Genomic DNA, 15,020 nt, shown 5'->3' with positions numbered 1-15,020 from the left:
ATCAATCTTGCAACAGACAGGCGCAGACACCAGTTAGCAGTGCGCCATCCTGGGTATCTCGTTGTGCGATGGAAGCTGATTTTATCCTGTCGACGTAAACTGCTACTGACGAATATTTCACTGCGCAAGTTAAGTACATCGACCAACACAAGGTGACTGGAGCTTTGCGGTCAGTACTCGATAGATCTGTAAACACAGGTACTGCACAGTCAGAAGCTCAGTAGTGTCATCCCGTTCGTCAGCTAGATATTCACTGGGCAGTCGGAGTGTTTGTCTATGCACGAAAGCAGTCGCATCGAATTGCTACTCCAAACGGTCTGTCCAATCTTGGAAGTCATGATATTGTGAATGAAGTAAGAGCAGCGAGGCGTTTAGTGATGCTGCTAGCAGGAGACGGGTAGGCTGCTATGCATAATTTCATACCCGACAACGTTACTAATGTTTTGTGTAGATGGGACTCGAATTTCCTGTCCTTGTCTATTGTAGTGTGGAGTGCACCAAGAAACACGCAGTCCATCGTCGTTGTATGAATTTGAAGATGGTCGTTACTATTGCGTCGGCCACTGCAAAAACTTCCCGACAGCATGAAAAACATGTCAATCCCCATCAGATAGTGTGTGTGTTTTGGCGGCGCTAACGGGCAAACCATGCCAATATGAATCGGTTCAAATTGCTTATTTGACAGGTAGATGCTCGACTGTGGAGTCACGTCGTTTCTAGCGATCGTTACTTCAACAGTTGTTGATTTGGTGAACAGTTATCTGGGGCGGGGGGGGGGGGGGAGGGGAATGTTCAAATGTGTGTAAATTCCTAAGGAACTTAATTGCTGAGGTCATCGGTTCTTAGACTTACACACCACGTAAACTAACTTACCGTAACAACCAACACACACACACACACACACACACACACACACACACACACACAGACAGACAAGCGCGCCCGCCCCCGATGGAGGACTCGAATCTCCGGCGGGAGGGGCCTCGCAAACCGTGACATGACGCCTCTAACCATGCGGCGTCATCTAGCATTTCCAGTGTCTAACATCTCTATAGGACTGTATTAGCGAGATTGGTGGCCCACCCGTTGAAATTTTGACGTCACAAGCTGTCACACACACAACCTGATTAAGTCGCACAATATCACGTTTGAGTTTGGTAGTGCGAGACGTGGAATCTTCGAGTTTGGTAGTGCGAGACGTGGAATCTTCGAAAGTAATGGGGCAGTGAGGAAGGACTTCAACTTATGTTCACGTCTTGAGCGAGAACTAGTGCTTAGAAGTCCAGTTCCATCATGATGGCGCCTTTGCGGGTCAGTGCATCAGCTAGCACATTATGTTCGCCATTAACTGTGCGAGAAGATAAAACTATCGTAGCTGACGCGGCGACACCTTATCTGTCATTTGTCGAAAGGCAAACGTGGCCGGTTTGTGCGTCGGGAGGACTGAATTCGCCGTCGTCCTAGCACCTCGCAATAACTATTTCACTGCGACAGTAGCCGTCCAAAGCCTGTGTTCTTCAGGGGTTGGGTTTATCTGCTTTGGAGACTCCTTTCTTAATTTATTTGACTTCGATTTGTATTGAGTCATCATCACTTCCAAACACTCTGCCCTACATCAACGAAACACTCCAGGATTAACAGTATTTTACAATAGCTGAAATATTTCGAGCTTTCCATTGGTATGTGTTCAGAACTCTTAAGTTTGTCTTTGAATCCTAGTCGCTATCGAGCTCTTCTGTAAAACTGTAGGCTACTCTACAAAAGATCCTCTCGGCCGTTTGTGGAGAAATTATAAATTTGTTTCAAAATTCTTAAATCTTCCATTCTGCATTCAAATCTACATGAATTACTGCAATTTACACTTAATTACTTGTCAGGAGATAGAAGAGACCACAGTTGAATCACGTCGCCATCATTCCACTCCCGTATAGCCCGTCAGAAAAATTAACACTCAAGTGCTTCATAGCGAGCTCTGTTTTATGTCGATGGTCATTTCTCCCTATAGAAGCAGGTGTCTCCAAAATATTTTGGGATTCGTTGGAGAAAATAGACATCGCATGAAGATTTACCCACAGTAAAAAACGCTTTTGTGTTCATGATCGCCATCCTAGCTCACATTCTATCCGTGACACTTCTATTTCGCGATCTCTCAAAAGAAGTCGCCATTCTATCTGTCTCGAAGTCCAGTGAATCGATTCTAACAGGTCTAATGAACCTATATCGCGCGGCACAGAAGCGGACAGACAAGCGTAGTGTAGGCCATGCCAATAAAAAGCTGACTCAAGCCGCCTTTTCGAAATCATCGTTGCAATGTAAGATGTTCTAACTAATCTGTTGGTGTTATATTGAGGAGCTGTAAATTTGTTGCCTATCATTAAAAAATTCAGCAGTTCCTGTAGCACTCAAGGAGGACATCACACTGACTATAGTTCTGTTATCTGTCACTTGTTGACAGTAAACGGCGGTGTCATGTGCAGATTGTCTAAGATGGCTGCTTAAGTTTGTGTCCGGAATCACGTATATAATCAGCAAAGGCCAAAAGGGATTAGCGTTAATAGGCTCCTGACATCCAAACAGTATACATAGCTGCTTTAGGACTCTCTTCAAGTTGTCAACCAAAAACAATGATTCTCCGCAATCACAGTTCAGTGAGGAAGTAGGGGGAAGAGGGGGCCGGCTGTTCCACAGTCTGTAAAGTGTACTGAGATACGGCAATCTTTAAACTCAGCAGGGAACTTTACTGAGGAGGTTGAAGTTGCTAGTACTAATAAATTCGAATGGGTCCACCATCAGTGTGAGATGCGCGTGAGGTTGAGGGAGAGCAGTTTTTCTCTCATCTAGCCATAGCAGTGTGTTGCGTGCGTTCCAAAGTTCATGGTTGCAAACGAAAAGTTCGCTAGAAATTCGTCGTGCGTAGGTATATCCACAATTCGCGCACCGTATTTAGCTGGTTGAATCGAAAAATGGCTGTCTGACGTTCCTTTGGTAGTCAGGTATCTACGCCGATGACGGAGATCTGGTAGCACCTAGCTGATGACGGAGATCTAGCAGTACATTGGAAGATATAAAGGGTACCAGGAAAGTTTTACAATATAGCTTTATTTATTTAATTTTTTCGAAGTAATTTCCGCCACATTGAATACACGTCTCCATTCTCCGAAACTAGTTCCTAAACAAATTCTCCCAACTTCGTGTAGAAGTTGGCACACTCGTTGTCAGGTACATTTTCACATGTGGGAACAGTTCAAAGTCACTAGGAGCAAGGTCTGGACTGTAAGGAGGGTACTCAAGAAGTTTCAGTCCTGTACCCCGCAAGTATTCGATGCATGCTTTGGCGCAGTGAATTGGAGCATTTTGGTGATGGAGGAACGAAGTGTCCATTCTTGATTTCGTCTGTTAGTTCTTCAAAGATTGGATGACTTGGGGCAGGCACTGCTCAGTGTACCACTTAGCTTTGACTGCCCTCTGTGTGTCCAAAAAGCACGTTCCACAATTCCACTCGTTTTAGAAAAAAAAGCTATCTTTTTCTTCTTTACTGATCGGGATTTTCTGACAGATACTGGTGCATCTTTATCTTCAAAGATCCAAACTTTGTTTCCAGTCTTAGTCGGTACGTCATAATCGTACAGCCTAGTCTCATCACCTATGTCTCGTCACCATGTTATTCACATACTGAGATTGTCCCTTAGAAAACTTCTTTAACATCTCCCGTCACCAAGTCAGACGTCGTGTCATCTGTTCTTTCGTCATTCAATGCGGCATCCAGAGAGTGAAATTTCTTTAATTGCAAATGATCATGCAGAATCGAATGATTTGCTGGCGCTTTCAGCCCTAATATATCCTCTATCTACTTAGAGGTCACTCGCCTGCCTTCATCGAGCATTTTCCTTCACAGCACCAATGTTTCCCTCCGTTACTGATGAGCTTGGCCTTCCCGTCCTCTCAGCGTTCTAGAGTGAAATTTCCTCCTTGGAATTTTCAGTACCTCCTGAATATAATTGTACGATGTGGAATCACATCACAGAGTGCGGTAGTCATTTCTTCAAAGCCCTGGTCTATGTTTAAACCACGCGCGACGTTTTATCGCAAAAATGCCCGAATCTCACTTCGTGACCACGATGCCATAGCAAGCACTTCACCTAACCATGCAAGTGAACGACTGCGCCCACAGTCTTGGTACAGCGGCTACAATACAAGGCAGCAACAATCAGCCTTCTGCGACTTATTAACGCGTCGTATTGCAAAACTTTCCTAGTATCCTGTGTGGAAAGCGCGCCAGTGATTGGGTACACTACATCGGCGATAATGAACTGCCACCCAAATTTGCGACCAAAGCTTAGGTTTACTGATGTGATTTTAGCATAAGCCATAATGTTTGATCTGTTTGTAGCAAATAGATAACTGTTACCCCTAAAACGTCGCTTGAGGTAGGTCGATGTATATTCGGACACATCGGCTCCCCTATCGGCCACAGTTTCCAGTTTTTGGCACGTGCTCCATTGTGAAGACGGCATGGTTTTCTCCTCAGGAATCATATGCTGTCGTTACTGACTGTGGGCCGCTTTATCTACGTCGCCTGTAGTTGTGGCATTGTATTTTAGCACCATTACTTCTGTCTTTTTTCGGTTCACCCGCAATCCGTTTTCTGTACTGATCAGCCTGTCCGTGTCATTCAACAGGTTCTGTAATTTTTCTTCTGTTTCACTGAGTATAGCAGTGTCATCAACGAATCTTATAATTGTTGTCCGCTCATCCCGAACTTTAATCTTACCTCGAAACTTTGGCGAAAGACTGCATCCCAGTCTTACAACCAGTTTAAATGCGAACATTTTATTCTTGGTCTTCCACTCTTCTTGATCCCTCATGTTCTTCGTTCATATTTTATATTATTCTTCTTTCCGTGTTACTTAATGGGCGAACGCTGCTATTATAGTGCTCGCCTGCCGCGTCCACTCGCTATGGCTGCGACTTGCTGTACCACTTAATGGCGCAAGGTACTTTCATAGAATCTTCGATCTTCTTCTCCTGTGCCCACCTTATAATTTCATTGGCACCCAACGTCCTCTATTATTCGTTGGATGTACACCAATCTCTCTTTTTCCCCTCTACAGCTTCCTCCAGTACCATGGAAGTTATTCTCAGATGTCCCAACACATGGCCTATCGTGCTATCCCTTCTTCTTGTCATTGTCCTCCATATGTTTCATTCTTCTCCCGTCCTGCACACAACCGAGTCGTACAGTGCTGTGCTCCTGATGTACATTCTCAATAATTCCTCCCGCAAATTAAGATTAATATTTTATACTAACAGTCCATGAACGCCCACTTTGCTTTTGCTAGTGTGCTCTTATGTCCTCCTTGCTTCGTCTTTCATGGGTCATTCCATGCAAAGTGAACGTTGTGTTACGTCTGTTACTTCCGGTTCCGTAGTTTAATGGCAAATCAACACAGCTCTCGTAATCAAACCTGCTGCATGTACAGATGTTACGTCCGTAACCATAGAATGACCCTCGTGGGTTATTTTGCTTCCAAGGTGGCAGGACTCCTTCACTTCCGCTACTTCTTGATTACCAGTTTAGATAAGGTTTTCTGCAATATCGTTTCCGCTACACGTCATTACTTCTGTCTTTTTTCGGTTCACCCGCAATCCGTTTTCTGTACTGATCAGCCTGTCCGTGTCATTCAACAGGTTCTGTAATTTTTCTTCTGTTTCACTGAGTATAGCAGTGTCATCAACGAATCTTATAATTGTTGTCCGCTCATCCCGAACTTTAATCTTACCTCGAAACTTTGGCGAAAGACTGCATCCCAGTCTTACAACCAGTTTAAATGCGAACATTTCATTCTTGGTCTTCCACTCTTCTTGATCCCTCATGTTCTTCGTTCATATTTTATATTATTCTTCTTTCCGTGTAGCTTTTTGTGACAATTTCAAACTTTTTGCGCCATTTTAAGTTGTCGAACATATTTCGCATGTCGACAAATCCTGCGAACGTGTGGCTTGACTATCGCTTCAGTATTACGCGCAACGTCGAACTGTTTATAAAGTTTGTGAGGATTCACAGTCGGGAAGAATAACGCCTATTTGTGGATTCCTCAAAGAGTTACACTCAAAGCTGTTCTGTTACCTAACGGAAACGAGAAACCTTCGATACCAGTGGCCCATTGCGTTCAGTTAAAGGAAACGTACTAGAACATGAGGCTACTCCTGAAGAATACTGGCTGTTCGAAACACAAATGGGAAATCTGTGGTCATATCGAAGTTCTGGGGATGCTGAGTGGTTACACAAAATATTGCTGTTTCTTGTGTCACTGAGATAGTAGAGCAAGGAACACCTGTTATGTAGTCAAAGAATAGCCTTTGAGAGAAATTTTCAATCCTGGAGAAAGTCAGATGAACCCCTTGCTGAGACAGTGTGCTGTTACCAACACTCCATCAAAAAATATGGCTTCATGAAGAATTTTGTGAAAGCAGTGGACAAAGATGGCCAGGGTATTCAGTTTTTACTACCTAAATTTCCTGCAATTAGCACACTATAAATTAAAGGAATTTTCATTTGGCCTCAGATCTGGGACTTGAAAGATTACCATTGATACTGAGAAGTCAGCTTGGCTTGCTTTTAAAGATATATGCTACAATTTCTTGGGAAACATAATGTCTGAGAATTCCAAAGAACTAATGGAACACTGCTGGACTGTTGCAAGGGTATGGGGTGCAACATTGCTCAGAAATTACATTTCCTCCATTCCCATTTGTATTTCTTTCCACCTAATCTTGGAGATGTGATGAACATGGTGATTTCACCAAGAAATTTGATACAAGGAAAGATTGTCACAAAACCTTTTGGCAGATTACTGCTGGACGCTCCTGTACAAGTATCACCATCCACCCACATGCCAGAAGTTTCCAGGAAATAGTTTGTAAGTACATTTCAGGCTTAATTCAGCTTTCTCGTACTATTTTCATTTATTTTATGTTTTGTTACACAGTTACTTTTGTTGCCTGATTTGTTTATTAATAAACTACAAATTCCTCCTGTATTGTTACTGACTCATTTCAAGTTGCTACAAAGTGGTATATGTGGCGTATCTTTTCCAGAAAAATTGGGACGTGATGGAACATTTCTGATTTCATTTCCGTAATTATCGTATCTAATATTGTAAAGAACACATACTTTCATGTCGCAGCAAGGCACAGTTCAAATGTGTTGCACTGTGCAATCGGACAAAGGCTACGCTTCTGCAATTTGGTTGGGAGACACTGTGACATACCAAATCATTCTTGGGCGACCATGAGAAAGACAGCGTGGACATCTGTTTGTCTGACGAGGGAGTGTTGATCCGTCAGCGGCCGACCTCATTCTACTTTAAAAAGAATCGATCGTCTCTTTTTTCCTGTGGGATAAGTATTTAACACTCGTGGTGATTACTTTAGAATTGATTAGTTTCATGGCCCCATTGTGGCGGGTGTTCGGTTTTCATTTGACTGCCCCTTATACGCGTAATTATCGTAGTAATGATTATCAATACGTTCATCAAGTATCCCGCACAGGAGCGACGATTACCTTCAATCCGTTGCTCGTTACGAGCCCGTTACACACGAGCGATTTACCAAGCAATTTCTACGGATATTACCAACGCCATTGTTTTGAGAAATATGCTATGGAAAATGAACCGCTGTGTTTAGCGGCAGTGACAGTTGATCGTGTGCCTTTTCGAACACTTGCAAAAAATAAATAAAAAACTGATTGTAATGTAATTAACTTGTTTTAAAACACTTTTCAGGAGTATTGTAAGTTATTTTAGAGAGTAAGTTAAGTACTTCAGTAATGCATGTAGTAGTTTGATGAATGACCCAAAATCAGATGGAGCCCAGTGTATAGTGACAGGTACTGTTAATTTCCCATCGATTCCATTTTGATAGCACAAGCTTCAAAATGCTTTGTTGTGAAAAGTCGGTGTTTTTACATTTATATATGCGTTCCGTTCGATATAAATTACAATTGTGGCCTGATCTTCACGTCTCCAACTCAATCTGGGCAAAGCGAAACGAAACAAAACATCTACGGATAATAACTAGACAGGGCCCAACCATATTCGTCACACGTCACAGGCGAATCGTCAGATTGCATGGGAATTCAGAGTTATGAGCGATCGATCGCCGCGATCCGCCACATGTGTGCGGGGGCTCCCTAAAATCGTTGTCAACATATTTTTCGCCGCTTTGGCGTAAATTAGAAAAGGGAGTTGAATTATACATTATACTGTTTCCTTTACGTTGCTTGACAATGACGCTGGTCGATTTATATATGACAGAGGCAAGCTGCTGCTATATTGTATGAAGTTATTTAATATATAATCTTGCATACTTAATTTGCATTCAACATTAGGGGTCTTATTGAGATCAACCCTGGGACTCGTATATGCACAAAAAATTTTCACAGAAATTACCATTACGATTCGGTGGAATGGGAGTTAGTTGAGCTCAGTTGTCGAGAGGGAAAACGAACGTAATTAATAGTAACGTAGTATTATTTATCCTTTTTCGACTGCCAGATATTTATACGTTGTTAAAAGAACTTGCAGTATATAGCCTAGTGCGATTCAAACAATTAACACATATTTCAAATGGCTCTGAGCACTATGGGACTTAACAGCTGTGGTCATCAGTCCCCTAGAACTTAGAACTACTTAAACCTAACTAACCTAAGGACATCACACACGAGGCAGGATTCGAACCTGCGACCATACAGTCGCGCGGTTACGGACTGCGCGCCTAGAACCGCGAGACCACCGCGGCCGGCAACATAGATTTCAGTCGCAATTTAAACAGTATATTTTCATTTGCTTTGTTACATTTGGCATTTAATGTTAGCTTCTCTTTTTTAAAGAAAATAATTTCGTCTCTCTGCGCCTCATATTTTACATAACTTCTGTTCTGTCACTAAAGTTCAGCTACCATATCATTACTAGTAAATGTGCTATTAGTGATCAAAAGCTCAGTAGTCTGGTATCTGTGCGGAGTAATCTAAAATAAAAGCAATTTTTTTGTGATAAAGCGCATGTGGAGCATACATCTCACCGTAGGAACGCGGGCGAGCCGTTGTAGCGTGACGAAAAGTGAATGTTTTGCGAGTGCAGGTAATGCGGTAACCAGTTCCCCGCGGGGCCGGGCTGTGTCGGTCGCTTTCTCTCGCTGTCGGCGTGCTGGGCCGCGCAGTGGCATGCCGTCTGTCGTGTTTGTTGCCAAATTCTGTCGAAAGGGACCGTTAGGTTTAGCTTGTTGGATAACTCGCTCATTCCCGCCTGTTCGTGCTTATGGGAGGAAAGGATGAGATACGCCGCGCAAGGTGAGCGCGTACCCACCTGTTGGGTCTGGTTTATGTAATGTTACGCGGCGGCGGAGCGCAACGCCGCCACGCGGTGACCGCACCTTTCAGGGCCCCTCGCACACGTTGCTGCTTTTGTGTGTTGTTGATACTGAAAATAAAAGCTGTTAAACTCTGCTCAATTTCTTAGTTACAAGTAGTACTTATTTATTTCAAAAGCTGTGTTGGCGCTATTCGTATAAGAACTTTTAAAACTCGCGACGTATTAGATTAATCTGTGTTAGTAGTACTGTGCAGTGATGATGCAGTTCAGAGTAACTTCATGATTGCATTTCATACCTTCGTGGTCCTGTAAGTTCTCTAAAAACCGGGTTAATTATCTTACAGAAAAAATGCTTGCAGAATACCGCTGTTTTCGTGATTTTTCTGCGGTTTACTTCTTCCTCGGAAATGTAGGAGGAATATCTGTGCTTCTGTTCAGTGTGATAGCAATAAGAAATTTCTCTTATACCACATGTATTTCCGTTCGTATATCGAAAGCAGATTTTAATAAGATTCAATATCCTAACACCGCTGCCACGTGGCGCCAAGGGCACTCAGTGACCGACCATATGGTCGCCCAAAACCTGGGCGCGAAATGAGCGTCGCGAATTCGCTGCCGTTAAGAAAGGACTTTTTTAATGTCGATGTTACGTCTTCTGAGTCTGAATCTACAGTAACGGCGGTCATTATTAACGTGTTTTCCTGCGTAGCTTCAAAGTCGGTGCTAAACTTGTTCGGTTGCTATGCTTTTTGTTGACTAGTAATTCATAAACTGCTCCGATTGAGCAGCCGTATAGAAAACACGTGTGCACATCAGTTAAGACATTTTTTATTCTCCGTTATATTGTTTAGTTATCACAGTTTCGTAACTAGCTTATTATCTGAGGTCCAGTTCTCACCATTTTCCTGGTTCAAGGTCACTTGCGGATAGTTGTACCAAAATCCATGCGTGTCAAATAAATTCGTGGCATACTCACCTCTGGCAATGTATTCATTGTGGCGATGTGCTTTGGTTCAGACAGTCACGAACTTGTGCACAACTGGCAAATTCTCAGTTTCAAAATAGACATTGTTACGTATTTGCATGCCGGAACACATTGTATATGATGACTAGATGTATTGCATCCCACAGAACCTTGGGCGTGAGCGAATATTTTTGGACTTTAAGCCAAGAATAGTGAGAGATTTGACCACTGCGGCTTTTCGCATTCAGTCTGTCCCAACAATATTCTAGGTTTACTGCCAAAGCATATATTTTGGTTACTTTTTCAATGTTCTTTCAACCTCTTCAAAACGTTTTGTTTCACGTCAGCATTAGTCTCGCACCCAGAACAACATCCTATAGAATTTTTGTTGTGCTGAGTCTCCCATCTCTGTTCTAATAAGAGAAACCTAAGCAGTATTCGTATTCTCGACCAGAGGCCTGTGCAGATCCCCCTCCCTCCGGTGATGAAAAATTCGCGCACTCGGACTTCGCTGCGCGATTCCTCACATTTCTAGCAATGCAAAAATCTAACCAAATTTCGTTTTATGTATATTTCGGCTAGTATGTGGACGTTGTAATTGGCTATCTGGCAACACCTTAATCACGTGTACGCTGAATACCTCCGTCGGGAAATGTAGTAGTGCTGTGCACTTTGTGCAGGAAATGGCGTTTTGGGTTAGCATGCAGGAGGTGGGTTTTGGGTTAGCACGCACGAGGTCGAGGGTTCCGAGTCTGGGACGAGTCTTATTTGGTTTTATTTGCTAAAAGCAGTCTGCGTGGTACTTAATCTGGCGTCTTAATCGTCATACAGCGATTACATTGGGTTTTCTAGAAGAAATTTGCAGTTACACAATACAAACACAGAAATGGAAATACAATCGTTTTCATTGGTCAGCTTCTAAAGAAACCTTTTGTTCGTCGTTGGTTTTGCACAACTGGATCTACTAGATTCCCTACTTGTTTTATATTTACTCACCCCCCAATGGTCCCATTCCATCGATTAATACCACCTATTATTCTTGCCATGTTCAGGTTCATTACATTTCGTTAGGGCCTTACGTCACTAGTAGGGCTAGCAGCGCGCTTTGCAAATAATTTCGATGGGACCATTTGGTACACAGATTACAGGTTTGGGATCTAGTACACGCAGTGGTGCGAAACAATTCGCATGTACGACGTGCAAAAGGCTTCTTTAAAAGCTGACCAGTGAAAACTGTTCTTTCTCCATTTTTGTGTTCGTACAACATAAATGGAAATGTTTTGTAGAAGACCCCACTATAATCCTATGTACGACGATTAAGACGACATATACCGTGCTACGCAGACTACTTTTAGCAAATAAAAATAAATAATCCTCGACCTCCTGCATACTAACCCAAAAAAGCTATCCCATGCACCAATTGCACAGCACTACTATATTTGCGGAAGGAGGTAGTTAGCGTACACGTTATTATGGTGTTGGCAAATTGCCGATCTTTAACTTCCATTTGCTGCCCGAAATATGCGCAGGACGAAATTTTGAGAAAGGTACTTTTGTATTGCCGGTTGCGAGGAATCGCGCTGCGAAGTCAGAGTGCGCGAATTTTTCTTCACTTTGTGTATATATATATAATTAAAATGTGTAGTCCTTAACTAACGTCTCACGCAGTCTCCAGCACGAATAATAATTCAATTACAGTACCACGAAACATAGCCCTCGTTCAAAGTGTAGAATCATTTTCTACCCTGTCTACGGTGAACATCATCGAAAACGATGTGCGGTTTTTCGCCACACGCCACTGCCGTGTGAGGAAACGTTAAGTTACATGATATATTGTTCAGTAATCTGGCGGAAAATAATTGGATCCAGTTCTCGACGTCTCTAAATTATTTCATGTACCGGTTTACTAATTTGCAGTACTGCGCAGCTTAAATTGTGGCAGGTCAGATACTGCAGATGCTCACGGGTCTTAATTGTTAGTATCTTTCAACGCCGAATGGTGTAACATCGAACAGCTGTGTGGTCAAATTAGGCTATCGGAAACACCGCTGCCTGATTTCATTTACTGCTTGTGTAGATTACTTAAGTGAACTGTTTCCGAGAGTCACATTAGAGTTCCGTGTTCAAACAAAAGCTGAATTTCAGTTTTCGTCTTGCATGAACACCATGTCTTACCCTGATAGATAGTAATCGATTTTACTGCATTGAATCAGTCTTCGGATTAAAAAAAGAGCGGAAATACGGGGGGGGGGGGCATTTTTAGTCCATACTCTGGAAGTGGCGTTGATGAATTTTTAAAGTGTTCATCGCCGAAGTACCCTTGTTATAAGTTTCCACAACCATTTTATGATATTTAAAATATAAGTAACTGACCGTAGTATACAGTTCATTGACCGGTGTGATAATACCTTTTATGGTGTAATGCCCAAGCGTTAAGCAGTCTGTTCTTGTTATGAAAGTTGCGCAAGTGTAGTGGACGTGGCAGGAACCGAAGAGAGAATTTCGCAGCGTAGCTGACATCAGTATATTCACTTGCATAGCGGCTATTTCTCGTTAAGAGTATCTGTTGTTCAAACTATTGTTAATGACGCATTGGGTTGAACACGCATTGCACATAAAAAGAATGTGTAGTGTGTAGTATAAATCCCTCGATCAGGGTAAACGCGCATCCGTGTGCTCGCGGCGTTGAATGTTGTTCGTAATTCTTCCACTTTTTGCAGTCCTTACGAAAAATAGCACAAGGTTAGGTAGTGAGGCTAGAACTCTCTCGGTAGTGATTTGTTGCTACCGTCATTTTACGGTGTAGAGCGTCACAAGTCCCTGGCGCTTGATGCAGAAGGCGTTGTTCTAACATTGAAAAAGCTTGAATTGCCCGCTATAGATGCTCTCTGGGCGTCGTATCACAGCTGTAACTAAATGATTATAGTAAGAAACCCGCGTGAAACTTTTGTGATCTGGAAGACGTAAATTTTTTATGGCCAAAAACACAAACTGTTGTCTCAGACGACTGATTTCTTTGGTTCTTCATTAACATTAGCAACAAAGCCAGACGAATAGTGTTTATTCATCCATTTAGCTGTTCGACAGAAGACAGTGTACGAAGATTCACATGCTGGCGCCACAATTGTTTCACTGTAAACCAAGGTTTGGTTTGGTGTTCCTGCACACCAAGACAAATAGAAATATGATTTGAAGAAAGAAAATGACACTTCATACTTCACAAAATAAAACAAACCCTAGACCAGAGGAGGAATGTTGCTGTAGATACCCAACGCACAGTGAGTGGGAGATACAGCAGTTTGCTTCTTGGCAACGCACCAGTCCACACAGCATGGGGAAATGTGTAGACATTTAGGAAACGGAACACTCAAAACTACTACCCTCGCAGTTTATAACTTTTTTTTAGGTTGTATAGTTTTCACGTAGTTTATATTCATTCTCACTACTTCTGTCAGCTGCTAACACTGTTTTCGTTACATCAAGAACTACGTGTGTTACTACTGCCAACTCGTTACCACAACTGTAACTACCACTATTGTTATCTATTTTTCCGTACTATCACAGCTGCGCGCAGTATCTAATTAAAAATCGTCCTTCCGCAGGCACGTTCACTTAGTAATATTTTTATCAAATACGAAGGACTGTGTTCCGTCCGCTACACCATTGATTTCACCGTGTCAACCATTTTTGTCTCAATCCTCGTGCTGGCCCCTGTTGGAGGTAACGCCGTTTACACGCTGGACGAGTTAACGTTGTCATGGAGCCGTACGAGTTTTGTGAAGTGACTTCCTATTAGTTCACGTTGAGGAACAAGAACCGTTGTCTCGCGTGAAACGCAAAGCTAATTCTATGATATTTATGCAACTTGCTACCAAAGGTTTGAACTAGTAAAAGGACAAGAACGCCATCTACGTCGCAAGCAAAACCTTAGAAACGCCGTATTGTATGTCCTTTTCAGTTGGTCATATTTTGTGGTTTTCATGTTACTACTTGTATCCTTTGAATATATACTGTTTCTGAGTACCAGCACATTGAGGATTTTTCGAAAGCGCGTCGTTATTGGTATAATTTGTTGTAATGAAATGACGATGGCCTTCATATTGATGATTAAAGAATTTTGGTTTTTATATTCGTGTTATTTTTAACACACGTATTATGGAAGTATGCCGTTTTAAGGCAACAACACTTTGAAGATTCATCAGAAACGCGTCATTTGTTGTCATTAAATATCCGTTAATAACGTATCAGCGATTAAAGCCTCAGAAGATGGTCACATAAAAGGTCATCCATTGCCGAAGTCTAGCGTAGCGTAGTTTGTAGTCGCCGTGTTACATTTAGTGGGTTCGCGTCTTGCGTTTTTCCAACTTTGCGTTTTTTAGAAGGTTGTGAGGCTTCCTTATTAAATTAATAGAAATATTTTCTGTGATTTTCAGTGTTATGTAAATATGTTCGCTCTTTTAGGGGTGGGTTTGTCCGATTTTGTGAAATTTTATTAACCGATGTCCTTACTACTAGCTGGACTTGGTACTTTACTGTTGCCTTACATGCTCATAGGTATTGAAGTTTTTATTTATGTGTACTGCTGACAGAACAACATGACTAGCATATGGATAATGGAAGAAATGTGCTTTTTAGCAGAGATTACGTATAAATAATACGCGTATCCATTTTCGTAAACAAACAGT

The 15,020-nt window shown here is 42.2% G+C and overlaps 1 protein-coding gene across 4 annotated transcripts in view; it reads left to right on the top strand.

The window, feature by feature from the left end:
- Positions 1-15,020, top strand: part of LOC124805073 (la-related protein 1) — a 148,480-nt gene that overhangs the window by 18,510 nt on the left and 114,950 nt on the right. The window contains exon 1 of one of the 4 annotated variants that reach the window (XM_047265503.1): positions 9,234-9,349. The exons of the other annotated variants lie outside the window; for them this stretch is intronic. Coding sequence (XP_047121459.1) covers positions 9,331-9,349 — 19 coding nt within the window. The 5' untranslated portion in view covers positions 9,234-9,330. Of the gene's footprint in view, positions 1-9,233; positions 9,350-15,020 lie in introns of those variants that run through there. 4 annotated transcript variants of the gene reach the window in all.

This window comes from Schistocerca piceifrons, chromosome 7 (assembly GCF_021461385.2).
Source record: "Schistocerca piceifrons isolate TAMUIC-IGC-003096 chromosome 7, iqSchPice1.1, whole genome shotgun sequence".
In the NCBI taxonomy this organism is placed as follows: Eukaryota; Metazoa; Arthropoda; class Insecta; order Orthoptera; family Acrididae; genus Schistocerca; species Schistocerca piceifrons.
Note: the sequence above shows the minus strand (reverse complement) of the source record. Positions and strands in the feature narration are given on the sequence as shown.